Genomic DNA, 25,788 nt, shown 5'->3' with positions numbered 1-25,788 from the left:
TTAATAATAGATTTAAATAATTTCTCATCACTCTACTTTTTATTTTTATATTTGTTGTTGCACCGACTTACGGCTATATTGTAGAATAACAAATCGTATTCAGATCCGACGTTCAACGTACGACAAACGACAAACGACATCCGACGCCGACATACGACGTATTGTAGAACAGGCCTTATGCTTATGTTTATGCAATTATGCAAGTTTGTCTGAATAGGCCCTTAAGAAAACAATTACGGTGCGGATAATACTCGTCTCTCACTCTAATAGCGTTTTCGATTATACAGGATTTGAACGACTCCAGGGTTGATCAATCACTATTTTACTATAAATGCAAGTCTTTCATTGGTGGAGAGGTTGCAATGACGTCATTAACCAACCCTGGGTCGTTCAAATCCTGTATAATCGAAAACGCTATAAAGCTGACTATTAAGGCCATCACACACAAAATGACATAATTGCATATGCACAGCATAAGACCGTCTCGACCAATGAGAATGCTATGTAAATCAATATGGCGCCTTTATACTAGATGTTCATTGGTCGAGACGGTCTTATGCTATGTATATGCAGTTATGTCATTTTGTGTGTGATGGCCTTTACTTGGTTCAGGGAGTTGATTGTGTATCATGCAATGTAATGAAAATTATAAAAGTGAGCAAATTTACTAAAGCATCATTGACTTATAGCGTTTTCGATTATACAGGATTTGAACGACCCAGGGTTGGTTAATGACGTCATTGCAACCTCTCCACCAATGAAAGACTTGCATTTATAGTAAAATAGTGATTGATCAACCCTGGGTCGTTCAAATCCTGTATAATCGAAAACGCTATTAGTTTACACCGATTGTTTAGTACGCGTACCAAATACTAAATCTGCTTCTCCAATAGGTATAAATCGTTTAGAGTAAAATCTACACCAATCAAAAAAGCTGATTTAGTATTTGGTACGTGTACTAAACAATCGGTGTAAACTAATAGCGTTTTCGATTATACAGGATTTGAACGACCCAGGGTTGGTTAATGACGTCATTGCAACCTCTCCACCAATGAAAGACTTGCATTTATAGTAAAATAGTGATTGATCAACCCTGGGTCGTTCAAATCCTGTATAATCGAAAACGCTATAAGCCTATTAGCGTTTTCGAGTAAACGGGGTTTGAACGACCCAAGATTGGTTAATGACGTCATTGCAACCTCTCCACCAATGAAAGACTTGCATTTATAGTAAAATAGTGATTGATCAACCCTAGATCGTTCAAACCCCGTTTACTCGAAAACGCTATATGATTTTATTGATCCACAACCTAGTAAATTTGCTCACTTTTGTAATTTTCATTACATAGCATGATTCACAATTGACCCCCTGGGCTTCCACATGCATACAACGAAAAACTATTGCAACCGAGCGGTGCGTCTCAATAGATAAGAAAGAAAAAGGAAACGGTACATTTGCTTTCTTCTATTAGTCGAACGACCGAGCGCACACGGACGTGGTTCTCCGTTGTATACGTGAGAAGCCCAGAATATGCATGCTAGTGCCTGGTGATACTGATTACGACCTCCTGACGGTAACTAAAAACAGCAGAAGTCACGGGATAGCCAAAGACAGCTTTTCATTTGTAACATCAACTAGCAAATGCGATTTTTATTTAGGAACAATCCATTTTGTCATTTATTGTTCCGTCCGTCGAATCTTTGTATTAATTTTTTTTACAAAACAATTTTCGTATTAAAATTTAAGTCTACCTCAAGTGATATTAAAATGAAGCGAGAGATTTGCATACTCGCAATTGAATATTTTAAATACATAAATTCATGAAGGTGACGTTATGTTTATCAATATGTAAATGACTTGTGTAAATCTTGGAGGATCGAATCCTTTTTCATTTCATGATTTCATAAAGTACAACAAATCAGTGAGTGCATTATTGTTCATTGATTGAAAAATGGAGGAAAACTCTGAATTTGTGGATCTGCTGGAGGAGAGACGAAAAGATTGTGATTTTATATGGGTAACACGATCTATGGATCCATTGTTACCACATATGCTTCCACCAGAAGCAGTCTACAATAGGAATAAAATAATAGAATCTGTTTTACTTGATACACAAGTTAGATTTGCAATTGATACAATAGCAAAAACAACAGGTGTTAGGGTTAAAGATATTGAAGATAATGCTCGTGCTATGATAAATGAAATGGCTAGCAAAGCAGATTTGGCTACAGTCCGTTGGCTAGGTAAAAGTTTTAATATATATTATATTTTAAAATGTTTTTGTAATGTACTATTTATTTTGTTATCTATAGATATATCCCGAGAATTAAATACTATAAATGTATATTTATATTTATCATTTTTTAATCAAATGTTATGCATTTGTTGTCATGAGTTTCTCAAAATAAAATATAACTGTTATTCTAAGTACATTTAATGATTAAGTATTATTGAAATATTATGGTCACTATTAAATATGTTATATTTGTGTTTAAATTTCAGGTATTTTTATTACAAAAGCTATGAAGAGGATGTTCTCAAGAATTTATATAAATGAGATCACTCTATCTAACTTGAAGAAGGAAACGCAAATATCTCAGATACAATATATCTATGTACCATCTCACAGAAGTTATTTAGATTTTATTTTGCTGTCGTACATTCTCTTTTCTTATGATATGGCGTTACCAAATATTGCAGCTGGTATGGATTTTTACAATATGAGGATAGTGGGAGAGTTATTACGGAAAACTGGAGCATTTTATATACGACGTAGTTTTTCCAATGATTTATTATACAAACAAGTCTTCCGATCCTATATTAACACTATTGTTAGTCACAGTGATAGGGCGATAGAATTTTTCATTGAAGGCACTCGGAGTCGTAGTCAAAAGAGTACGGTGCCAAAATACGGTAAGTGATAAAAACATTTGTAACATTTACAAGCTGATAATTATGATCTTATATAATTCTTCTATAGGTCTTTTGTCCATTATTTTGGAAAGCCTACTGCAAGGTGATGTACCCGACATACATTTTGTGCCTATGAGTATCAGTTACGAACGGCCACCAGAGGAATTATTATTTGTTTATGAAATACTGGGAATTCCAAAGCCGAAAGAAAGTACGGCCGGACTTTTCCGATCACTTTCGATACTGCAGAAGCCTTTCTCGCACGGTTGCATTTTCTTTAATATCGGGAAACCAATTTCCGCTTGCCAGCATATAGATACGGCATATCGCAAAAGGAAAATTCTGCATCCCTCGTTCAAAGTTCCGTCGTCAGTTGTGGAGAACGTAGCTTATCTTATAATAGAGTCACACAAAAAGAATACTGTACTTATGCCGATCAATGTCATTGCTTTACTACTCAATGAAAGAATACAGATCAAACCAAAAGAGCCGTATACATTCGATTCATTGATCAAAGACTATCAATGGCTGAAAAGTTTTTTTATTAAGTCAATGAAAACGTTAATGCATGAAGCAGAAATGTAAGTGTTAAATTTATATTTTATAATATACACGCATATTATTTTAGCTCTAGATTTATTCTATTGCATATATCAGTTGTTTTAATTACAGATGTATGGATAAACAACTGTAATATTTCTAAAAGTACATTATATTATTTATTTGTTGCAGTAATAATAAAGATAAGATCAAACAGGAAATATTAAAATCCTTGAAGCCACATGATGAGCTAATCGTGTTTGATTCATCTGATACATTAAAAATCAAGCAAAGGCATAAAGGATTAAAATTAACGAATCATTCAAAAATTAAAGGTCATTTGTTATCAGAACGCACTATGCAATTAGCAGTGCCAGCTATTAACGTTGCAGTTTATATTAATCCAACTTTAGCTTTTCTCACGGAAATAGCTTTTATTACTGCTACAATAGGCGATAATGGCATTCAGAAAGGTAATAATTGCAAATTAATAACGTATTTATTTTTCTTTTTAATTAGCGATTATAATGTTATAATAATAATATACAAATATAAGCAACTACAACTTTCTTTTTTTATGGAAATAAGATTATTAAAAAAAAAATTTTTTTTTATATGATGTGTTATATGAATAAATAAAAAAAAAAAGAAAAAAGTGAACAAACTTTAAATTAATATAACTTGATGTTTTTAAATTAATTTAATATTTTATTCAACACTTGTAGAAATAGCTTTGGGACGATATGAGTTATTGAGAAATTTGCTCAGCACCGAGTTTGCAATGCGTCCAATTGAAGATAAAATCTTGCTTGAAGCGGAATGGGAAAAATCGTTGAATATATTGCTATTAGAGGATTGCTTGCATGTGGCGAAGGACTCCATTTTTCCAGGAAATAATACGAAATTGTTTTCCATCTTACACAATGTTATATTACCTTTTATAGACGTTGTTTACGTGATGTGCAATTTATTACTCGAGGTAAGAATACAAGATTATCTGATGACTAATAAGAGGCGACATTAAATGTGTTGCTGTAGAAAAATGTATAAGTACGTTGGTCTAAAAAAAATTTTTTTCAGTGGACAGAAAAAATATCGGACGAACTCACAGATCGAACGATTCTCGTCGAAATGCAGAAGGAAGTGGAAAAATTAATGTTCGAGAGTAAAGGCTGGTGTCAACATCCATATTGCTTGTCTCTTGATCTCTATAGTAATGTATGGTCCAATTTATTGTCGCAAGGCATCGTTACCGCTCAGGAACATACATATCAAATGGATAAAACGAAATTGGCAAATCTCATCGAGGCACTGCGCGAATTACCGCTGCAACGTCCCTTGGCGACTTATGCCGAGGCACTTCCTTTAATCATTTTGACATCATCGGTGGACATACAAGCTAAATTATAAGGGTTGTTTATCGTGAAACGATGGCTTCGATGTGTCAATAGTAACAACGGTAATAGTACTTAATTGTATAGTGATGAAATACGTGTTTATACGTCGCTGATATGTACATTCCACTTTTGTTCTCACATAGAGCTGGTATAGATATATGTTTTGTTATTGATAGTAGGAACACCATGTTAAAATTTATAAGTCAGAAACGAAAGTGTGCATATTATTAAGTATCCTAATGGCGTCGTCGTCGAGATCGACAGATCTTTTTCTTTTGCCAACAAATATCGTAGCGGCAGTCGTAGTAGGCATCGGGTTCATGTTTTTAAAGAGAAGCTGCAAGATGTTATTTTTTAGTATTGTATTAACGAATGTAAAGCGATCAAAGGATGTAGATTTGCACTTAATACTCATTGCTAGGAAAATAACATTTTATATATATATGCAATATTTCTTACCATCACTAATCGTACGAGATAAACCGCGAAAGTGAGAAATGATATAGCCATTAGCGCGCCTTCTATCGAAGGAAATCCTATAGAATGGTCGTCATGACCTTCGTCGTGCCCGTAATGATCCGCGCCCCTTGTCCTTCGACTCGGTGCCATAGTAGTGGCTAGGCGAGTTTCTGTTCGATAAACAGAAATATAAATCAAAATGATATATCTCGATATTGTGCCATGGAGCGTGCAAGAAATTTCTTACCTATTTCCGCCATCAGTGTCCTTTCAAACATTTTAAGAAAGTGAAGTTTTCCTTCGAATGACATTGGCTGCGATTGTAGAGTGTCGTGAACACTCTTAAGTATATCTATGGGCAAATATTGAAATATACCATCGTTTTGCTTCAGTGTATCGTTGTAATATTCATCTTGCAGGATTTTTTGTTTCTGTGTTGTAGTCGACGGTGGTTGAGTAGCAAATATGTCAAATGTATCCTTTGTTGGTGATGTTGTATGATATCTATTAATTAATTTATTCTAAAATAGGAAAATTATATTATTTACAGTGTTTGAAATATATATATATATTATATATTTATATATTTATATAAAGAACAAAAAACGTGTACAAAACAATTATATATATATTATATATAGGTATGTATATTGTTTTTTCATTATATTCAATTGCATTATATTTTATTGCTGTTTGTCATATGAACATTTTTCTGTTACCTCAGTCACAGCATCAATGTTTGTTACAGCATGATTTTTATGGAACTCTGTGAAACTATCAACAATTTGATCACGAAATAAATTTGCCGGCGTTGTCGGCACTGAGATAGAATTGATTTTTTGAATTTCTGTTTTTTTATCGTCCATCACGTATGTAACTTTAACTGGACGGTGATAAGTTTCGCTACCGTTTTGCTGATCGTCCGGAAAACTAGCACCATCCGCATCACCTCGTTTAATCTTGTAAAACTGATCATATTGTACAGAAGGTATCCTTAAAGAGATTAAGCGTTAAATGCAAAATAATTTCGACAGTGTAATATGTCAAACTTTACCTGTAAATTTTCTTCTCATCCGAGAATTGTGGCATGTCCACCCATTCTGCCACGTTAATGTTTAGAAAAAGTGTTATGAGACACAAAGCACAAAGCGTACTATTCGCAAACATATTTGCGAACAATATTATACTATTTATTATATTTATATACGCATCTCGCGGAGAAGATACATCTCATTTTCTTAGCGCGGATGCACTGTCTCAAAACGACTGATACGTCAACTTTCCCGGCCGCTACTGCGCGTTCGTAATTCGGAAATTGACGATGTACGCGGACACGATGCAGGTGACATGCGCCAGAGGACATTATTATTTCCAGCAGAGATGTTCTGTTAGGATTAAAGAGAACGAAACGGTTGATGATGCTCATGCATCGGGAACGGATACAAAAAGCGTTGCTTACACATTATATTTTACTATGGCTTATTTACCGTGACTTATTTCGCATGACATTTATTTATTATTATTTATTATAATTCATCTTTTATTATATTAATGTCAATGCAGCCTGATTTTCTCGAAGAAAGGCCTCTTTTTTTCAGGAGAAACGTATTCACCAGACATAAATCATGAAAGTTTCTTATCAAAAAATTTATTTCATCCAAAAGAAATCATTTTATTTCGTTTTTGGATAGTTACATAACTGATCTACGAAAAAATTGTTGTTATAAAAGTTGTGAATTTGCGAAATGAGCGCCACTACGCACAATTTCACCGTGTGATGTTCTTGCGTTTTTTTTTGTAATATTTACAGTAAGGCATTATATGAAGAAAAAACACGCATATCTAGTCGCACTATCTCTGATCATTAATGACCACTACTCGAAGAGGAGAACATATAAATTCTGGCACTAATCGTAAGTACATAATAGCCGGTGATCCGCATCGTTCGAACGTTTTACATTTTATGGTAACACATTTTTTTTTTTTTTAATATCGGAATGAATAATGTACGTATGATCTATAATGGATATTTTGTTTAAAAAGTATCAACTCTCTTTGTTTAAAATGTGAAATAAAATATAAATCGTATTTGTGTATATATAATATTACACGAGTCAATATAAATCTTAAGTATTATATGAACATTGCTTATAAATATATATATATATATATATATATGGTATAGCCTGCCTTCAAACCACAAACGCGTAAAAGCACAAAGTTAATATATATGTGGCAAATATAAGAGATTACGATATCATTTGTTTCTACGCTGAAGTTTCCTCCCTCTTTTTTTTTGTATACGTAGGAAATTTAAATGCTGCTGAGTATTGTAAATGCATTTTTGTGAGCAGGACGCTAATCGTAGGACTTAGAGATTACATTTGTATAAGTAAATTCTTAAGTATACAACATGTGTGTAATATATACGCATAGACATCGATCTAAGAAACTCTATGGGTAAGATTACAATAAACTTTTAAAAATTGTTATAAAATATAACAATTAATGCCTGTTAACGCCTATTTATATCTCTTATGTTACAGGTATTGACTACCCCCTTTTAAATTTATCGTCATTTTGTATTATATATCTTATATATTTACTGCGCTTACGAGAGAAATGTAAAAATCGTAATCTGTTGCGTTACGTGATATAAAATGAAAGGATTCTCTATACTACGAATTGTAAATTTGTCGAAGATATAGGCCATATTTTAAGGGTATAATGCCAATTTATGATACGAGAATATCTTTACGATTAATCTTTCCCTCAGGATCGATCTTAACTGCAATATTTCTATCAGCTAATTAACTGTCAAGTACTGCAAATATGTTAATTTGAATAAATTAACTATTAGGTTGATGCAAAAGCTTTATTTTTCCTTTTCAAATAAAATTATTAATCTGGATATTGAAAAAACTTTCTAGATGAAAAAATATTATATTGAAAACAATAGTGTGACCGATTTATTTAATGAAAATTATTTCGAAATTGAGTAATTCTATTTTTTATTAAGTTTATTCAGTAAACAAAGCTCTTGCGTCACCTTCATAATTTGTATATAATACTAAATTTTTTTTGCTCTATCTCAAATCAATCTCACTCCTTTTATATTGACTGATGCACAATCATCGTTTCACAACAATGATAAATAAATTTTAGAACGAGAGAATATATAAACGCATATTCATCGCATTAAGTACATATTTCATATAACAATTCTAATATTATATAATTTACACAAGAATCAAATCAACTACAAAAATTACACATTAATATAATAGAGTTAAAGCAAACGTTTCTTTTCCTTTGAGTATAAATCTTGCCTTACAAATAATTAAACAATGATTTATCAATTGCGACACAAAAATTGAAATACCAATACATTTCATTGTTTTACAATTCTTACTACATCTTAAATTAACATGCATTATAATTACATAATATCAATCTCTTAGAAGCAATACTCACAAAAGCTATAATCTTAAAATATATGTATACACAGAAGTCAAATTTTCGTTTTGATAAAACCTTTAAAAATTTTGATAAAATCTTTTATTCTATAAATTTGGAATGTCTTTTTTTAAACACTTATAACAAAATTATCAAAATTATGATATAATACATAGCAATTAAAGATGTAAAAAGGATATAAAAATATTTAAATTATATCGCAATACAAGTTAATTGATTAATATCGAGTTGTTGCAGTATTCTACATGCAATGATGTGTTGTAAATCTTAATATCAATGATTACACAAGATTTAAAGATCTGTAATCGAGATTCAAAAGTACAGATCATAGCTTTTTTAATACATGCTCAAATAATTTGTGTCAAAATCTTATTAATTAAAATCTTCGTACGCGTTATTTAAAATTCATATGCACTCAACATTAATTCATTAGTAATGTAACATTCTATGCATAAGTTAGTTATATTAGTAATTTTAGAATTACTACCATTAGTAATTTGTTACAAGCAAAAATAAAGTTCTTAGCTGCAATTATTCACTATGCGAACCCTAAATTATGAATAAATACAAACTATCATTATATATTAAAAATTAGATTTTTTAAATTAATAAAATATATACTACATATATATATATATAAGTAACTCTTTTCATATTTTCTTTTGGAATCAACCTTTTAAACTTATTATTATAACAATAACACCTGAATAAACTTTACCGATAAAAGAGAGAATATTTATTTGTGCTTTTTTTAAGTACAAACAAATATTTATAAATACACTTTGTATTTATAATAAAAACAATTCTAAAAATGGCAATAAAAAATCAATAATAAATTTAGAAAACGTGATCTAAAATGTTTTATAAAATAATTTCATCCATTTAAATCAAACAATACAAACGTCTATATTGTTTTTGAAAGCAATTTTCAAATAACTTACGTAGAGACAATAATTATATATAAATATCTCTATAAGTCCGAATAAAATCTGAAATATATTATTTCAAATTTTATTTAAAAGAATATTTATAATTACCGTTTCTATATATATAAGTTACTCTTATATATACATAATAAATGCCACATTTTTATATTATATATATATATATATATTATATTATATATTTTATATATATATATTATATTATATATTTTATATTATATATATATATATAAATATAAAATGTGGCATTTATTATTGATCTAAATATTTCATGAACAATTATATTGTCCATAGAGCATTTTTTTTTACTATCGTTTATTTATCTTTACATATAATATATCGCAAATCAGAATTCTCTGTCTGTCAAGAGAAGAAGAGAACAGCCTAGCTCTCCCATCACAAACAATTGAAATAAAACTTATACTGAAATTTAGCGTTATTTAGGTGCTAATTTGATGCTTTATTTTTAATTTTAATGGAGGTGCTAGTTTGACGTTAAGTTAGCACCCCCACCATTAACCAGTTAAGTGGTAGACTTTTCCGAAAGATTTGTGTCAAAAGTGGTAAGAGCCAAAAGTTAAAATATCGAAATACAGTGAAACATGGGTTCAAAGTTTTCGATAAAGCAACTTTTCAGAATGGATGTGGATCCCCCCCCCCCCCCACGCCTTGGGGGCAGAATAGGGATGAAAAATGTTAAATGGCACTATGAATCGAGTGGGGATCATTTGAAAGGGCGTTTCAAGACAAGAACACATTTTTGAAAATGTTTACTATGACTTTCCAGTCAAAAGTGGAGGTGAATCAAAAAAGGGGGGTGGATTTCCGAAAAGCTATCACCTCTGATTTGGCTTATATTCAGCCTAAATACTTATTTTATCTAGTAAATAATATTTCCAAATGGATTTTTGGCGCAAATGCCCCCTCCGCCCCCCAGCCCCCCTCAAAGGTTCAAAAATAAAACTGTTTTTGTTAATTATTTCAGAAAGTATTACTATACGGAAAAAGTTGTCAAACAAAAAATGAAGCTCATAAAAAGCTCTACAAATAAAGTCTTATACATATTTTACCTAACTCCAATATTTTAGTCGTTTTAACAATTAATAGTCGCCATATTGGATCCGCCATTTTGAATTTTGCAATTTTGACAACAGATTCGAATTCAGCAGCCCAAAAAACCTTAGGATATCAAGTTTTGTGCAAATCTGTTGAAAATTAGTGGAGTTATTTAGAAATGTACATATATGATACATTATCACGTTTGGCACTTTTTTTTGTACATATATGAGACATTACCACTCAACTGGTTAAATAATATAAAAAAATTTTTAAATAAATACACACCATTTAGTGCTTTTAGAAGCTATAAACAAAATTAATCTATGTTATAGTTTAAAATATATGAGCTAACAAAAATATACCACAAATTATAAAAAATAACAATTATAAGAAAAAAACTATAAAATTCTATATATATAATTCTATAAAATCTTACCTACTTTTAAGATTCTTTTGTTTACAAGTTAAAAAACTTTATATTTTTAACACCCCAAATTAGCACCTAAGTAGCACTACATTTCAGTATAAGAATTTTATTTCAATTTTTTTGTGGTAGGAGAGTTAGCTTGACAGACATTTTCTTGTGCTACATCTTTGTAGGAATGTTAAAATTATGGAAGCGTTCTGAATATTGTGTTTAAGTATTTCGGAGGAAATAGCAGTATCTCGAAATGCAGATGTATTGAATACATTTTTAAACTACGCGAAGAGTAACATATCTAGGATATATTGCGTAATAATCCGAGATGAGATGAAGTTGTACTAGCTTTCACATACTTTTACGGAGTCAGGCACGGATAAAACGCCGTAGAGTAGCTCGAGCACATCGAGCCCAGCCTTTGTGGAATGACAAGGAAGTTGGTAATTCTTCGATGTTCAGAACAGGTGAGCAGTTCTGTCATGTCTCTTGATTACTGTAAGCCATCCAACGCGCGTCGTCGCTTTCGTGAGTCAAGTAGCGATAGCCAACTTTCTGCTCCAATTTCCTCAAATCGCACCACGTTTGATAATCCTAAAATTAAATTAAATTATTAATAAGAATAAAAAAAATTAATGTTCAATAACAATTGAAGTAAACAAATTAAATAACAATGCGTGCTTACTTGTAACCACACATGCTGCAAGCTTTTGTCCACGGTATATCTTTTCCTTTGCTTAACTTGCAGTAGATTGTTGATCAAGTCAATAGCTGAAAGATGGAAACGACGGACATTATATTAATATCATATTTCGCCGAAAGTAAATCACTAATTAAAAATTAATAGAAGGCTTAACTACCATCATTCGAAATTTCCTTCCACGGAGTCGGCGGGTACATAAAGGCAGCGTTTTGAATCTGTTCGTTAATATCCTCTTCTTCATTAAACGGAAATGTGCCGCTTAATGATACGTAAATAATCACGCCAACGCTCCACATATCCAAGGAACGATTGTAGCCTTTATTTCGTAAAACCTCCGGCGCTAAGTACGCCGGTGTGCCGACGACGCTCCTCCGGAAGCTCTTCTCGCCGATTATTCGCGCGAATCCGAAGTCGCACAGTTTTACTTGAGTAAAGTCCGTGTCGCTGCTGAGCAACACATTCTCCGGTTTTAGATCGCAGTGCACGATGTTCTTGCTGTGGAGATGCTTCAACGCAACGAGAATTTGCGTAATGAGGAATTTGGTTATCCGCTCGCTGAGCCGTCCCTTCTCGGAGCTCAGGATCATTTCTAGCATGTCGCCCTTCAGCTTCTCCATCACCACAAATATCCGCTCCGGCGTCTCGAACATACGCTCCAGATTCACCACTCCGCTGTGCGACAGATTCTGTAAGATGGCCACTTCGTTCTTCAGCTGAGCCTCTTGCTTGGTGGGAAAACGCAGTTTGTCGATGACCTTTATGGCGACCGCACGGCCACTCTTGCGATGAACACCCCCGTAGACTATGCCGAATTGTCCGGAGCCTAAAACTTCGTCTGGGAAGATCTGATACAGTTGTGACATGTCGGTAATGTTTTCCTCAGGCTCGCTAGATTCTTCTTGATCTGTAACATAAGCGTAGCTTTCTTTGTCCTTTTCTGTTGTATTTTCAAAGAAAAACAATATACTAACACCTTGATACTTTTTTCATATATGAGTAATTAAATAATATATTAAAAATATAAAATATAAAGTAATATAGTAAAAGCGTAAAAAATCTTGTGCTATTATTTTCATACAGAATGTCACTATAGCGAACCAAATGTACATACTAGTTGACACAGTTACAGGCATAAGTGCTTGTCTAATAGTAGTTTCCCACGATCTAGCTATATGAGCTCCAATACCGCTCTCGGGAGGAGAGACTTGGCCACAATTCTGTCCATATGATGGATCCTCTCCAACATAGTAATCGATATTGGCAGTTTTTAGCTCAAAGCAATGCATTATATCTACAATGTAAAATAGGCGGTGTAAAAAATTCAACTGAAGAAAGCTCGTTAGCTCGATGACACATAAAATCACGAGTAAATAGAAAAAAAAAAAAAAGAGAAAAATGCACTAAAACTGAAATAAATTTTAACCAATTTAAAAGCAAGAACGTACATGAACGAGGCGTTTTAGCAGTTTCGATTGCGCTAATTTCAGCCAATGGTATTTCCTTGTAATATTTAGATCCATTTTCACTTTGGAATAGCGTTATAGACTTTGTGTCAAGTCGCCAATAATGTTTCTTTCTCTGAAAAAAAAAAATGTATAATTTGTATATAATTAATGACTAAATAATAGAAAAAGATAGAAAGCTACAATATAATGCATACAATATAATGAAACAAAATGTTTGCGTATTTCTATTTGACTTCAAATTTAAATAATATGAAAAAATGGAAACTGCATCACAGCATCTTTGGTGAATACTCACGACAGGATCGCGATTTGTAAAATGCACCATCCAACCTTCTTTTAACACTTTAGACCCACGTCTTTTAGTATGCTTTACGCTTTGTACTATCCGCATTAATGGAATGTTGTTACTTGGTGTGGAACTACAGCTTAAATTAAAAAAAAAAGCAATGTTATAAAAATAATACTTTAAATGCGATGGTTTTGCGAAAACATAAAACATGCTTAGAATAAAAGTAAAATTTAAGAACGAATTGTTGCAATAAAAGCTTACCTCGACGGTCGTGACTTCTGATTTTCATCGCAAGCAACGTCTTCATTACTCTGTGCATGATCCTGTAAACATACAAATTGTGAAAGCTTCTTCAAAAATTTTTGTTATTCCGCTTAAGAGAAAATAAACTTACGATATAATCATCGGGTATTTTATTTTCATCACTTGCAAATGTGTCCTGTGGCAAAGACGACGATTCTGTGTCACTGTCAGCGTCAGCTTCTTCATTCCTAATATCACATTTGGTTTCTAGCTCACTGCCAACGCCGCTGTCTAGATATTCGCCTGCGAAAGCATCTTAAATTTGTCACACCTGTGCATATAAAACTAAAAAATATCTTTGTGTATTGTAAAGTAATATTTATTCTACCTATATTGTCGCGCAGATTTTCTCCTGTACAGTCTTTTGGTATTTTGTCCATACACTTTTTGTGCGTATTGTATTGACAATCTTTACATTGTAGGCCTTGCTTAAATATACCCTTTAGCAACTTTTTACAGTGTCCGCATACAGTTGGTCGTGTGTAAGTATGTACTACAAATGTATGCGGAATTTTTATTCGCGTTGCGAGTTCACGCTCGACCCAAACGGGCCGTCCTCCTAGCGACGGCGAAGAGGACTGTTTCGGCGCCATTATACTCGGTATCGCCTACAAGATAGTATATATTTATTCATACACACACAAAGAATTTTGTAAATAAAAAGGAATAAGAAAAATGTGCATTGTATTTATTTGTTTTCAAAAAAAGTATACATAAAATTAAAGTCAAATAATATGTGTATACTTCTGCTCATACCAGTGTACTATTATTTTGGCTTGTGTTAGGTGTGTTACTATTTGAACTGTGATTATCGTCAGTAATGCTCGTCAGGCTGCTAGTGGAACCCTGACTCGGCGACCTTGGAACATTCAACATAGTTGAACTACGCCGTCTCTGACTTACGTCTTGTGTGCAATTATTCGGCACTTTGATAACGCATCTCTTGTGATAGTTCATACCACAACCTAAAAATGTATTTGAGTATTTTAAGTATTTTAAAAATTACATTATAATTTGATCATAATTATCTTGTAACTTTACCTTCACATTTTAGACCTTGTCGAACAAGTCCAAACAACATTTCACCGCAAAAATCACAAAAGGTTGGAACTTTATAGGAATGTACTGCTAAAGCATGAGGACGAATGGGAATGTATTCGCTTGGCACTTGTGCTAAAAATATCAAAGACACTTTCTTTTATCGTCATAATAATTATATATATAATTCGTAAACATATAAAAAATTGAAACTTAAAAACTATTGCAATATAAAGTATTTTACTCACCAGTCAACACGATTTCTACCAGTGTTTCATCAACTACTTCTGTAGCGTTTGTAATAAGCTGTAAAACATTTGTAGAGTTGTAATCATGCTTAAATAAAATTAATCTCTCAAATAGATGGTTTAAGCCATGCTCCGGACACTTGGTGTTTATAAAATCACAGGCGAGATCTTTCAGGGCCTTAAGAGTAAGCGTGCTACTGTCGACAGTGACCGTATCACGAGTCAGACCAAATTGGAATAAAAATGTAACTTCTGTCCCCTCCATGATGCTTTGAGATTTTTTCCTACAATATACATAATACATATAAATTAATAAATGCATACATTATATAATTGAGTTTCTTTAAAATTTAATCATGAGTTTATCAAATAAATCTTATTAAAGTAGAAAAAAGTTATCACAATTTATTTTCTTCTTCTTTAAGTTTGTGGAACTTAACTCTATGGAGAAAAATGTTAATTATAAAAAAAACTAAGATCTATATTTGCAAAGAACGAGATATAATCTTAGATAAAGAATAAAATAAAGTAAATATGTATACACACATTCAGTATAACATTCAAATATATGTAAATTATAAAATAAATATGCAATAAATTGTTCAAGAAGCACAAGTAAATAAATGTTCGCAGTTATCGTGCTATTTATAACTAAAAATAGTCAAGCTACTTATTATTTCGTCATAATGCCAAGAAATTTTCCACAAAGGTGTTATTAATAGAAGAATTTTTACACGAATAATCTCAATTTACACGTCAATCTTTTCCAATGGAATATTATTTATCGCTTTGACAACTTCTTAGGAAATTGATAGTCAAGTAATAGAGGAATCTAATGACTCGAGAAGAGTGATAATCTTCCACAGATGCCAAAAAATATCCTCGATTATGCGGATTATCCGGTACGGAAGGAACTTCGTCATCGACTTTACAATACGCCCGGTACGTTTAGGGCTGCACAAATTGTTGCAAAGCGAAATAAAAAGAAGAGAAGATCGAGCGACAAAGTGCACGCATATCGCACGATTCTCCGACTTTGGAAATCGTGACTCTTTACGTACTTCCTCGTGCGCTTCAAACGAAGTGGGAACTCGGACGTGCGACGCGACTGCTTTCCTTCGTCTTCAGGAACGTCGCGGCGGCATAATTGACAAGACGATCGTGAGCCAGGCAGCCAGCGGCGTCATCGTAATACGCGGCGTCAAATCCATGCCTGACACACATTCGCCAATGACATTTTACAGTTATCTCCAGGTGACCGACCCACCTTGACGTAAAAACCTCTCTACGACGCCAACCAGTTATCTGCCGCGACTATCTACTTTCCATTTCCGGGGAGCGGAGAGGGAATATCCTGACCATGGTGTAAAGAATATTTAAGGTGAAGTATTGCGCATATGGCGGCGACTTAAAATTTCAACCAATCAAATTTGCCTGATAAGGAAACGCGCCAATTATAAATGTAGTAAGTTATTTGAAAATAAAAACAGTATTTATATTTATATTAAAATTTATTATATTAATTTTATTGCATTAAAAATTCAAAAATAAAATAAAATAAAATAAATAAAATACATTAAAATCCAATCTTGAGGAAACGAGTAATATCTCACTTTTTTGCTGAATATATAATTCGTCCGATTTTTACAATTTTTCACGAAACAACTTGGCATGGTTGAAAATTTGTCGTCGACTTGTCACAAGATCTATAGAGAGAAGGTTACCTCATGCGCAAAGAGGGACGAGCGGCAAGAGGGGTAAATGCTGAGCGGGGCTAGAGTCCCTATATATATAGCGTTTTCGATTATACAGGATTTGAACGACCCAGGGTTGGTTAATGACGTCATTGCAACCTCTCCACCAATGAAAGACTTGCATTTATAGTAAAATAGTGATTGATCAACCCTGGGTCGTTCAAATCCTGTATAATCGAAAACGCTAATAGAGTCTGGCCACTCGATTAGTTTTGGAAAAACATGGCGGCGGTATATGCATAGACGCATCTTGTGTTTACCATATTTATGGAATAAAACTTTCATTGACTACACCTTATTCGACTACAAATTGATAGTATTAATAAAAGCAGAGTCATATATGTAATACTCCTATATTGCTAGTCTCGTATCTTCACAATGAGAGGGACGAGCCCCATAAAAGAGAGATGCACGAATTCCAAATATGGGCATGGACGGTCAAGCCTCATTATGCGCAGGCGCGTCTATTGAGTGAGTGTGAGCGAGAGACAAAGCATTAGAAAATAAAACGGAAAGAACGCGAAACAGAGAAAACATTACCCGGTCGCGCCCGAATGTTTATTCGCAACGTACCTCTGACGGATAAATGTTAATTAACGAATAATAATATTTGAAGAGAAAGATTGAAATTATAGATGCAGGGTTTTTCATTTTAATTGACGTTTTAAAATATCTCGAGAATAAGATATGGAATTGGAAAATGTAATCTTTTTATGTAGAAGCGTTTTTGATAGTTCAAGCAAGTCATTATTACTGTTTTAAATGGAACGATCCTAAGATTTAATTTACATCGATTCCTCAGAATATTCAGCGTAAAAAGTTGTACGAGTAAAATAGACAAAAATGGAATACAAAATATTTTATGTTTTAATCTGACGTATTTCAACATAAAATATCTCGTAAATATTTCTTCAAATCTTCATAAAATAAATCATCTCATCAGTAATCTTTTTCAGAAAAGAGAAATGATGGTACATAAGTAAATACATAAAAAACGTACATATTAGATTAGATCAAATTTAATGTGAAATTATAAGAAATACATTTTACTTGGATTTTTTGAATTTGTGAAATGTAGGATAAAATAAAGATTGCGCTCATGTCCACAATTTCTTTTAATCGGTTACGTATATATAATGTTACATTTTTATGAATATCTTTACACAATTAGTCGTGATTAAATAATATTAATTTTGTGTATTTATTTCGAAGATAAACTTCCATCCTTTGCTGCCTTTTTCTGACACAAAAAACAAATTCGCACCATCGCACAGATCACGAATATAAATTATGTGAAAACTCGCCTAACGCTGTTTTAAAAAATGTAACCGCATGCGCACAAAGCAGCTGGACCGTGCGCGAGAGAGAGGCTATTATACGTCTGCACCGTAATGTTTGGGCTAAGAATCGACACTCTTCTAGCGATATAGGAGTATTACATATATGAGCAGAGTGAAGCCTATAAAAGTAAGTACAATTATTTGGTATATGGTTTCTAAAATAAAATATCTAAGAATAATGATATTATAAAGAAGTAGAATTTGTCATAAAAATTGTAATTCTAATCTCACATTATTTATAATAAGTTTTATTTAAAAGAGTTTTATTTATTATTGTGATACTGAATATATAAGTAATAATAATATATACTGTAATGATATGATTTTAAGTATTATTAGTTAATTTTTCTTTATTTTTCAATTAAAAATTTCTAGAAAAGAATAATATTAATTGTTATTAATTTTCTTGTTCTATTTCTTTTCAAATTATTATACTTTTTATAAGAATTCCTATTGGTTCCGCCATGTTTTTCCAAACTTTGTTTCGACCAATAAAAATAAACACAAGCGTGGCCAGACTCTATATATAGGGACTCTAAGCGGGGCGAGCAGCAAGAGGGGCAAATGCTGAGCGGGGCGAGCGGCAAGAAGGGCAATGATGATCTCATCGGCAAACAGTAGCTGTCTCTCTCGCACGCTTTAGTGTTTTCTCTCTCATTCCTTTAATACAGAAATGCTTTGAGTTTTTATCGAAAAAATACTTTTATTTTGTAAAATATTGATAGCACTGGAAATTGCGTAATAAAAATTGAAAAGTAAATTAGAAAGGCGCTATAAATTACATATATTGCAAATTATGGCGCTAGATATTTAACGTTTATAATGTTAAATATCGCTGCAACAGATGCATTTGTAATACAAATTGCATTATACTCATATTTAGACTGTAATATCAATGAAAATAAAATATAATTTGGGGATATACACAAAAAACATTATTTGTAAAATAGTAAAATAAAAGAAAAAATAGTACATATTTAAAAATTATTTTAAAAATAATATTTACTATTTATATGCATAATTTACAAAAGAAATACTATAAAGAAATTTATTTTTTATATTTAATTGTGAAAACCTCAAAAATTGTCAAAAAATTGTAACTAAAATTCATAAATGTAAATACAATTCTAGGGTAATATAAAAAGCATCATACACAAATTTATTATGATACAAACTTAAATAATGAAATTGTAATATATGTTTCAACATTGCAAATGTGAATATTTATATGATAAAATTTACAAAGTGTTAACAATTTTCAAATATTTGCTAATAAAATATAAAAATTGTATGTATTTAGATAAAAGAAATATTGTTTAGGTTATGTGGGTTAAATTATTTCTTCGGTTTTGTTCATTTGAATATGTTAGGGGAAATAACAGACAAAATAATTAATATACGTACCTTCGATTTTTACTATATAATCTCTTATAGCCGGTTTATGCTTCGGTCTTATGGCCGGAGCACAGACTTTTGCATAAAGCATAACGCATAAGCATAAGGAAATTGATTGGTCCATTTCCTTATGCATTTGCTTATGCTTATATATAGACCAATCAATTTCCTTATGCTTATGCGTTATGCTTTATGTAAAAGTCTGTGCTCCGGCCTTTAATCTTAATCTTAAGAGTTGATAACGTAGAATGCCATAAGGGCGTTTATACCATAGACATAGGAATATAGGGACCGAGCATATCGTTGCGGGGGGGAAGCTACTGCGGGACGGTGCGACGAGGTAAAGTGTGCCTAAATTTGATTGGCTATTAGTTTGCGCAAGCGCGATGTAAGTATCGTGCGACTTCCAGTGTGCATGGACATAGGAATATAGGGTCGGAGTGTAACGTCGCGAGAGCAAAATCACTGAAGGAAGGGGACGAGGTAAACTGTGCATATTTTTGATTGGCTACTATTTGACGCAAGTGCAATTGGTCATTATTCGACGCAAAAATATTATGCAATTTGGGCAGATATAATGAGCATTTGAAGTTATATCAAGAAAAAACATTAATTAAAATTGTTATTTTAAATATATTTTGTGAATATAAAAAATGGTGCAGTGTTTTGTACAGTCTTGTAAAAATAGATCCGACTATCAAAATTGGAAACAAAGTAATAGCAGAAATAATGTAAAAATAACATTTCACAGGTATTGAAATTATTTATTCATATTAAAGTTAATATTATATGTTTAAAATAATATTATATATTTTATTTTAAGAGTATAAGTTGTGTTAAAAATATTGTTTTTTTTTCTTAGTTTTCCCAAAGATCCTAAAACTCGTACATTGTGGTTAGATATTTTGAAAATAAATTCATCATCTATCCCAAGTACAGCTCGTATTTGCTCTGTCCACTTTGAAGAGAAATTCTTTGACAGAACATGTTTGATAACTCGACTTAGACGAAATGCATTACCTAGTGTATAATAACAACAGCATACGTATAACGATAACCAATCAGATTCAGGCACAGTATCATGGCGGACCCCCCCGCATTTTGGCTTCACTCCCCTCGTCTATCAACCAAGTTTACGCTCCGTCCCTATATTCCTATGTCCATGGTTTATACTTCCCTAGTCTTAATCTTATAGCGTTTTCGATTATACAGGATTTGAACGACCCAGGGTTGATCAATCACTATTTTACTATAAATGCAAGTCTTTCATTGGTAGAGAGGTTGCAATGACGTCATTAACCAATCTTGGGTCGTTCAAACCCCGTTTACTCGAAGAGTGCGTTCGAAAATAAGTTTGGTTGGTGTTGGGAAAAAAGATAAAGTTGGCAGTATTGAAAATTACCAGTGCTGCGTTTCGTTTCTTCCACTGGGATCATTGGAATTATACGTTATACCAGGGATCACTGAGGTTTGTTGAGGTTATTAAGGACATAAAAAAATTTGCTATTTGAGGTATTATGAAAGAGGTAAAGAAGAAGTAAAACATATTTTATAATAATATGCTTTATCTATATATATATAAATAAATATATATGCTATAGTTATTATATGTAATAATTAATGTAATCATAATTAAATACAGTAAAACAAATGTATTCTAACCTTTACTTCTTTTTCTCTTTTTTATAAATTATTGTTTCTTATATTTAAATGTAACATAATTGTGTAATATTTACAGATCACTTCTCTTGTTACTTATTATACGTCTCTTAAACATATATTTAAAAAATGAAGAAATCTGTGCAATTAGTTAAGAAACACAACACTCGTCAATTGAAGTTGCTTGATGAAATAACCAATATAGAATATATAATAGAAGTTAATGAAGAAGATTTCAATCGCGCTTATAAAGGTATTATTTCAATATTAAACAGTTAACTATCCAGATAAGAAAGCATGCAAAAATAATTATATATTGTTATTTTTATATATAGATATTACATTTGCTAATGCTTTGCTACAAAAAGCAAAACATACCCTTTTAATTAACGAACGTAATTCGAGCACAATTGATAATCCCAGTTCTTCGAAAAAAAATATGAAAAATATAAATACTATCATACAACTTGATGATTTATTGTCAAATATTGAGACTAATCAAAATGAAACAGACAACAATGCTTCAGATATTGATAATGAAACAAACATGTTGAATATAGGTATATTTAAATTATTGCACAATTACAGAAAACTGTTTAATATTGAAATAATACCTTTATAAGCGCGATTGAAATCTTCTTCATTAACTTCTATTATATATTCTATATTGGTTATTTCATCAAGCAACTTCAATTGACGAGTGTTGTGTTTCTTAACTAATTGCACAGATTTCTTCATTTTTTAAATATATGTTTAAGAGACGTATAATAAGTAACAAGAGAAGTGATCTGTAAATATTACACAATTATGTTACATTTAAATATAAGAAACAATAATTTATAAAAAAGAGAAAAAGAAGTAAAGGTTAGAATACATTTGTTTTACTGTATTTAATTATGATTACATTAATTATTACATATAATAACTATAGCATATATATTTATTTATATATATATAGATAAAGCATATTATTATAAAATATGTTTTACTTCTTCTTTACCTCTTTCATAATACCTCAAATAGCAAATTTTTTTATGTCCTTAATAACCTCAACAAACCTCAGTGATCCCTGGTATAACGTATAATTCCAATGATCCCAGTGGAAGAAACGAAACGCAGCACTGGTAATTTTCAATACTGCCAACTTTATCTTTTTTCCCAACACCAACCAAACTTATTTTCGAACGCACTCTTAGGCCGGCGTCACATAGAACCCGTAATCCGTAATCCGCACCGAAAGTCCGCAAAAGTTACTAGGTATTTCGTCTGTAACGTTACGTGTGTTTTTATCTCCTTGTGTCCCATGGAGCCGTAAATACACACGTAACGGTATTACTATTTTTTATTTAACAGATTATAATTATTTATTTGTATTTTATTCATAAGAAAACTACAGAATATATTATAATTTTAACAAAAATTTTAATTAAATCGTCAAATTTAGTTAAATAAATAAAATTAGAAAAAGCATTACTAGTAATAACTAGTAACTTGTAGTAACTTTTACGGAAATTTTATGGAATTACGGCTCCATGGGACACAAGGAGATAAAACACACGTAACGTTACGGACGCAATCCCTAGTAACTTTTGCGGACTTTCGGTGCGGATTACGGATTACGGGTTCTATGTGACGCCGGCCTTAATCTTGGAAAGATCCCATCTTTTAACTTTAGTCCCTAATGTCCTAAGGCCGGGCCAATGAGGTAAGTCTGACGTCCGACGCAGCACGAAACCGCGCGAAATAATGGTTTTCGATCCGTGTATATTTAAAAAATTGTTTCTGATCGTATTCAGCATATCTTTCATTAAAGAAAAGAAATGACCAGTTTTGTGTCTTTTTCGATTCAGTGGCCAAACAGCGTATCTCCGTGGTTTTCTTTTATTTTTTTTTTAATTTCTTAATAATACACATGCTGCATAGGCACTTGATAACAAAAAGTGCCATTCCAAACATTAAAGTTTTTTGCCGCTGACGATTCATTTTAACATTTACTATAATTTGCAGCACCGGGATCTATTACAATTTGTGGTTAGGTTAGGTTAGGTTTTGTTACATTTGCACATGCGTAGTCCGAATTTCCAGGGAAGCATAAACGAGTCCTTAAGATTAAGTTAAGACTAATGGCCGGAGCACAGACTTTTGCATAAAGCATAACGCATAAGCATAAGGAAATTGATTGGTCCGTTTCCTTATGCATTTGCTTATGCTTATATATAGACCAATCAATTTCCTTATGCTTATGTGTTATGCTTTATGTAAAAGTCTGTGCTCCGGCCTTATGACTAAGATTAAGATTAAGACCGAAGCATAAACCAGCCATTAGGGTGCCGTTACATACAGCCCGTAATCCGTAATCCGCACCAGAAGTCCGCAAAAGTTACTAGGTATTTCGTCCGTAACGTTACGTGTGTTTTTATCTTCTTGTGTCCCATAGAGCCGTAAATACAGACGTAACGGTAGTACTATTTTTTATTTAACAGATTATAATTGTTTATTTGTATTTTATTCATAAGAAAACTACAAAATATATTATGATTTTAACAAAAGTTTTAATTAAATCGTCAAATTTAGTTAAATAAATAAAATTAAAAAAAGCATTACTAGTAATAACTAGTAACTTGTAGTAACTTTTACGGAAATTTTATGGAATTACGGCTCCATGGGACACAAGAAAATAAAGGGCTTGTTCGTTTTAGCTACACTGGGGCTGCTCTGGTTCTGCTCTACACAGGATAATACAGGACAGATAAATAGTTTGTCCTGTATTATCTTGTTTAGAGCAGACCCAGAGCTGCCCCAGTGCAGCTAAAACGAACAAGCCCATTAACACACGTAACGTTACCATTGAGTAAAAAGAAACAGGAGGGAGCATATACTAGCCAGGACTAGGTAAATCCGCGGACGGATGTACGTCATGGCAGCCATCTTGAGCGACCACTTTTTGAAAGTGAGAGGGAATGCTCGAGCATAGCGGCAAGCGGCATACCGTACGCCGTACGCATTAAGCCGAGAGCACAAGCTTTTACATAAAGCATAACGCATAAGCATAAGGAAATTGATTGGTCTATATATAAGCATAAGCAAATGCATAAGGAAATGGACCAATCAATTTTCTTATGCTTATGCGTTATGCTTTATGCAAAAGTCTGTGCTCCGGCCATTAATATGCAGTGTATAGTCTTTTATGCAACAGTGTATGGAAATAAACGATCAAAATGGTGTACTGTAGAGCTTGTGGCAGCAGCAGCTCGAAATCATGGAATAACGTTTCATCGGTTAGTATTATTAAAGGCCGGAGCACAGACTTTTACATAAAGCATAACGCATAAGCATAAGGAAATTGATTGGTCTATATATAAGCATAAGCAAATGCATAAGGAAACGGACCAATCAATTTCCTTATGCTTATGCGTTATGCTTTATGCAAAAGTCTGTGCTCCCGCCTTATGGCACTAGATATGTAGGTATTCTCATCCGCCATTTTGGTTCCTACTATATGGAGAATTATAGCGTATATAGTATAGTATAGCGTACATGTGTAACACGTCAATTATTAAAAATGATTCAGAACTTTTTTCGACTCATTTTTTGGCAAGGAATAACGCTATGTACTTAGTGGGCAGTCTTTAAGTGTCACCCTGTATACGCTATAATTCTCCATCTAATAGGAACCAAAATGGCGGATGAGAATACCTACATATCTAGTGCCTTAGTATTATCAGAGAGAAACCTGAGAGAGGCCACGCTGCCGTTTTCCGTACGACGCTTTCTCTAGGCCGTACGCTAGTGACGCACGTCCATTTCCGGCCGGCTTAGGAACTAAATAGCCACGTCCATTTTCCGCATCGGTCAAAAAGTCACGTCTATTTTCTGAGATGGTTCATGTCCATATTATATCCACAAGCGAAGCTATTTACGTCACGCGTCCTTGCCGTGCGTTAGACTGTTTGATCAACAGCAGCGTACAACAAAGAATCAAGCGTTTTTTAATCGAGTAAGGCGAATCGCTTGAATATTAAAGATCCCATATTCGAGACCTACTTTTTGCAACTTTTTTTTCCTTTTTTTGCATTTTTTTCAACTGTATATAATCAAATTAATAAATTAAAATAAAGTTTAATAATAAAATAATGTTAAAATAATGTTAATATAAAAATAATATTTAATAAGCTTTTATTGCAGAATTGTAAAATTATTTTTAATTTTTTTATTAACAATAACAAATCAGTTTTTATTAAATAATTATAAAAAATTTTTTATATTAAAAAATGCTTTTTATAATGTTTTTGTAATATTTAGTACATGCCATGTACAATAAAATATACATATTTTTATATAACTAACATATGATCTGTATTAAAAAATGTTTTCTCTTTCTCGATC

The 25,788-nt window shown here is 32.3% G+C and overlaps 3 protein-coding genes and 2 long non-coding RNA genes across 9 annotated transcripts; 2 read left to right on the top strand and 3 right to left on the bottom strand.

Moving 5' to 3' along the window:
- Positions 1–1,372: 1,372 nt before the first annotated feature.
- On the top strand, positions 1,373–6,140 carry Gnpat (dihydroxyacetone phosphate acyltransferase). 4 transcript variants are annotated; one of them, XR_010889420.1, is made up of 8 exons: positions 1,373–2,243; positions 2,503–2,913; positions 2,981–3,494; positions 3,646–3,926; positions 4,179–4,432; positions 4,534–4,912; positions 5,860–5,950; positions 6,058–6,140. XR_010889420.1 is itself a non-coding variant. In XM_067352270.1 (7 exons), exons 1-6 carry the CDS (start codon positions 1,952–1,954, stop codon positions 4,861–4,863), a joined length of 2,082 nt encoding a protein of 693 aa, XP_067208371.1. In that variant the 5' UTR covers positions 1,373–1,951; the 3' UTR covers positions 4,864–4,912; positions 5,860–6,140. The 4 variants fall into 4 exon arrangements, 2 of the variants coding, with proteins under 2 accessions (XP_067208371.1, XP_012228232.1); XR_010889419.1 differs by having other exon boundaries at positions 4,534–5,950; XM_067352270.1 differs by having other exon boundaries at positions 5,860–6,140.
- LOC105675570 (uncharacterized) lies at positions 4,927–6,881 on the bottom strand. Its single transcript, XM_012372822.2, has 5 exons — positions 6,364–6,881; positions 6,029–6,302; positions 5,557–5,830; positions 5,310–5,479; positions 4,927–5,187 (listed from the first exon to the last, which is right to left on the bottom strand). Exons 1-5 carry the CDS (start codon positions 6,474–6,476, stop codon positions 5,047–5,049), a joined length of 972 nt encoding a protein of 323 aa, XP_012228245.1. The 5' UTR covers positions 6,477–6,881; the 3' UTR covers positions 4,927–5,046.
- Positions 6,882–6,941: 60 nt separating this feature from the next.
- On the bottom strand, positions 6,942–16,616 carry PKD (serine/threonine-protein kinase D3). Of its 2 annotated transcripts, none has more exons than XM_067352269.1 (13): positions 16,522–16,616; positions 15,255–15,538; positions 15,010–15,141; positions 14,725–14,933; positions 14,297–14,576; positions 14,060–14,211; positions 13,927–13,988; positions 13,672–13,801; positions 13,356–13,488; positions 13,022–13,201; positions 12,068–12,814; positions 11,893–11,978; positions 6,942–11,801 (listed from the first exon to the last, which is right to left on the bottom strand). In XM_067352269.1, the coding sequence occupies exons 2-13, from the start codon at positions 15,517–15,519 to the stop codon at positions 11,688–11,690; spliced, it is 2,490 nt and encodes an 829-aa protein (XP_067208370.1). In that variant the 5' UTR covers positions 15,520–15,538; positions 16,522–16,616; the 3' UTR covers positions 6,942–11,687. The 2 variants fall into 2 exon arrangements, with proteins under 2 accessions (XP_067208370.1, XP_012228267.1); XM_012372844.2 differs by having other exon boundaries at positions 16,316–16,604.
- Positions 16,617–20,018: 3,402 nt separating this feature from the next.
- On the top strand, positions 20,019–21,523 carry LOC136998535 (uncharacterized). Its single transcript, XR_010889111.1, has 3 exons — positions 20,019–20,494; positions 20,606–21,269; positions 21,482–21,523. It is a non-coding gene; the product is annotated as an uncharacterized lncRNA (long non-coding RNA).
- A 427-nt stretch (positions 21,524–21,950) lies between these two features.
- On the bottom strand, positions 21,951–22,509 carry LOC136998536 (uncharacterized). Its single transcript, XR_010889112.1, has 2 exons — positions 22,403–22,509; positions 21,951–22,190 (listed from the first exon to the last, which is right to left on the bottom strand). It is a non-coding gene; the product is annotated as an uncharacterized lncRNA (long non-coding RNA).
- Positions 22,510–25,788: the final 3,279 nt, after the last annotated feature.

The sequence above is a fragment of the Linepithema humile genome, chromosome 3 (assembly GCF_040581485.1).
Source record: "Linepithema humile isolate Giens D197 chromosome 3, Lhum_UNIL_v1.0, whole genome shotgun sequence".
NCBI classification, from domain to species: domain Eukaryota; kingdom Metazoa; phylum Arthropoda; class Insecta; order Hymenoptera; family Formicidae; genus Linepithema; species Linepithema humile.
Note: the sequence above shows the minus strand (reverse complement) of the source record. Positions and strands in the feature narration are given on the sequence as shown.

Excerpts from the sequence above, each read along its gene's own strand:
- Gnpat (XM_067352270.1), top strand. The coding sequence starts at position 1,952 with ATGGAGGAAAACTCTGAATTTGTGGATCTGCTGGAGGAGAGACGAAAA. Across the intron at positions 3,927-4,178 it reads CGATAATGGCATTCAGAAAG|AAATAGCTTTGGGACGATAT; the intron begins GTAATAATTGCA and ends CAACACTTGTAG. Across the intron at positions 4,433-4,533 it reads TGTGCAATTTATTACTCGAG|TGGACAGAAAAAATATCGGA; the intron begins GTAAGAATACAA and ends AATTTTTTTCAG.
- LOC105675570 (XM_012372822.2), bottom strand. The coding sequence starts at position 6,476 with ATGTTTGCGAATAGTACGCTTTGTGCTTTGTGTCTCATAACACTTTTT. Across the intron at positions 6,303-6,363 it reads GATGAGAAGAAAATTTACAG|GATACCTTCTGTACAATATG; the intron begins GTAAAGTTTGAC and ends AATCTCTTTAAG. Across the intron at positions 5,188-5,309 it reads ATCTCGTACGATTAGTGATG|CTTCTCTTTAAAAACATGAA; the intron begins GTAAGAAATATT and ends AACATCTTGCAG.
- PKD (XM_067352269.1), bottom strand. The coding sequence starts at position 15,519 with ATGGAGGGGACAGAAGTTACATTTTTATTCCAATTTGGTCTGACTCGT. Across the intron at positions 15,142-15,254 it reads GGTAGAAATCGTGTTGACTG|CACAAGTGCCAAGCGAATAC; the intron begins GTGAGTAAAATA and ends TGATATTTTTAG. Across the intron at positions 14,577-14,724 it reads GCCAAAATAATAGTACACTG|GCGATACCGAGTATAATGGC; the intron begins GTATGAGCAGAA and ends ACTATCTTGTAG.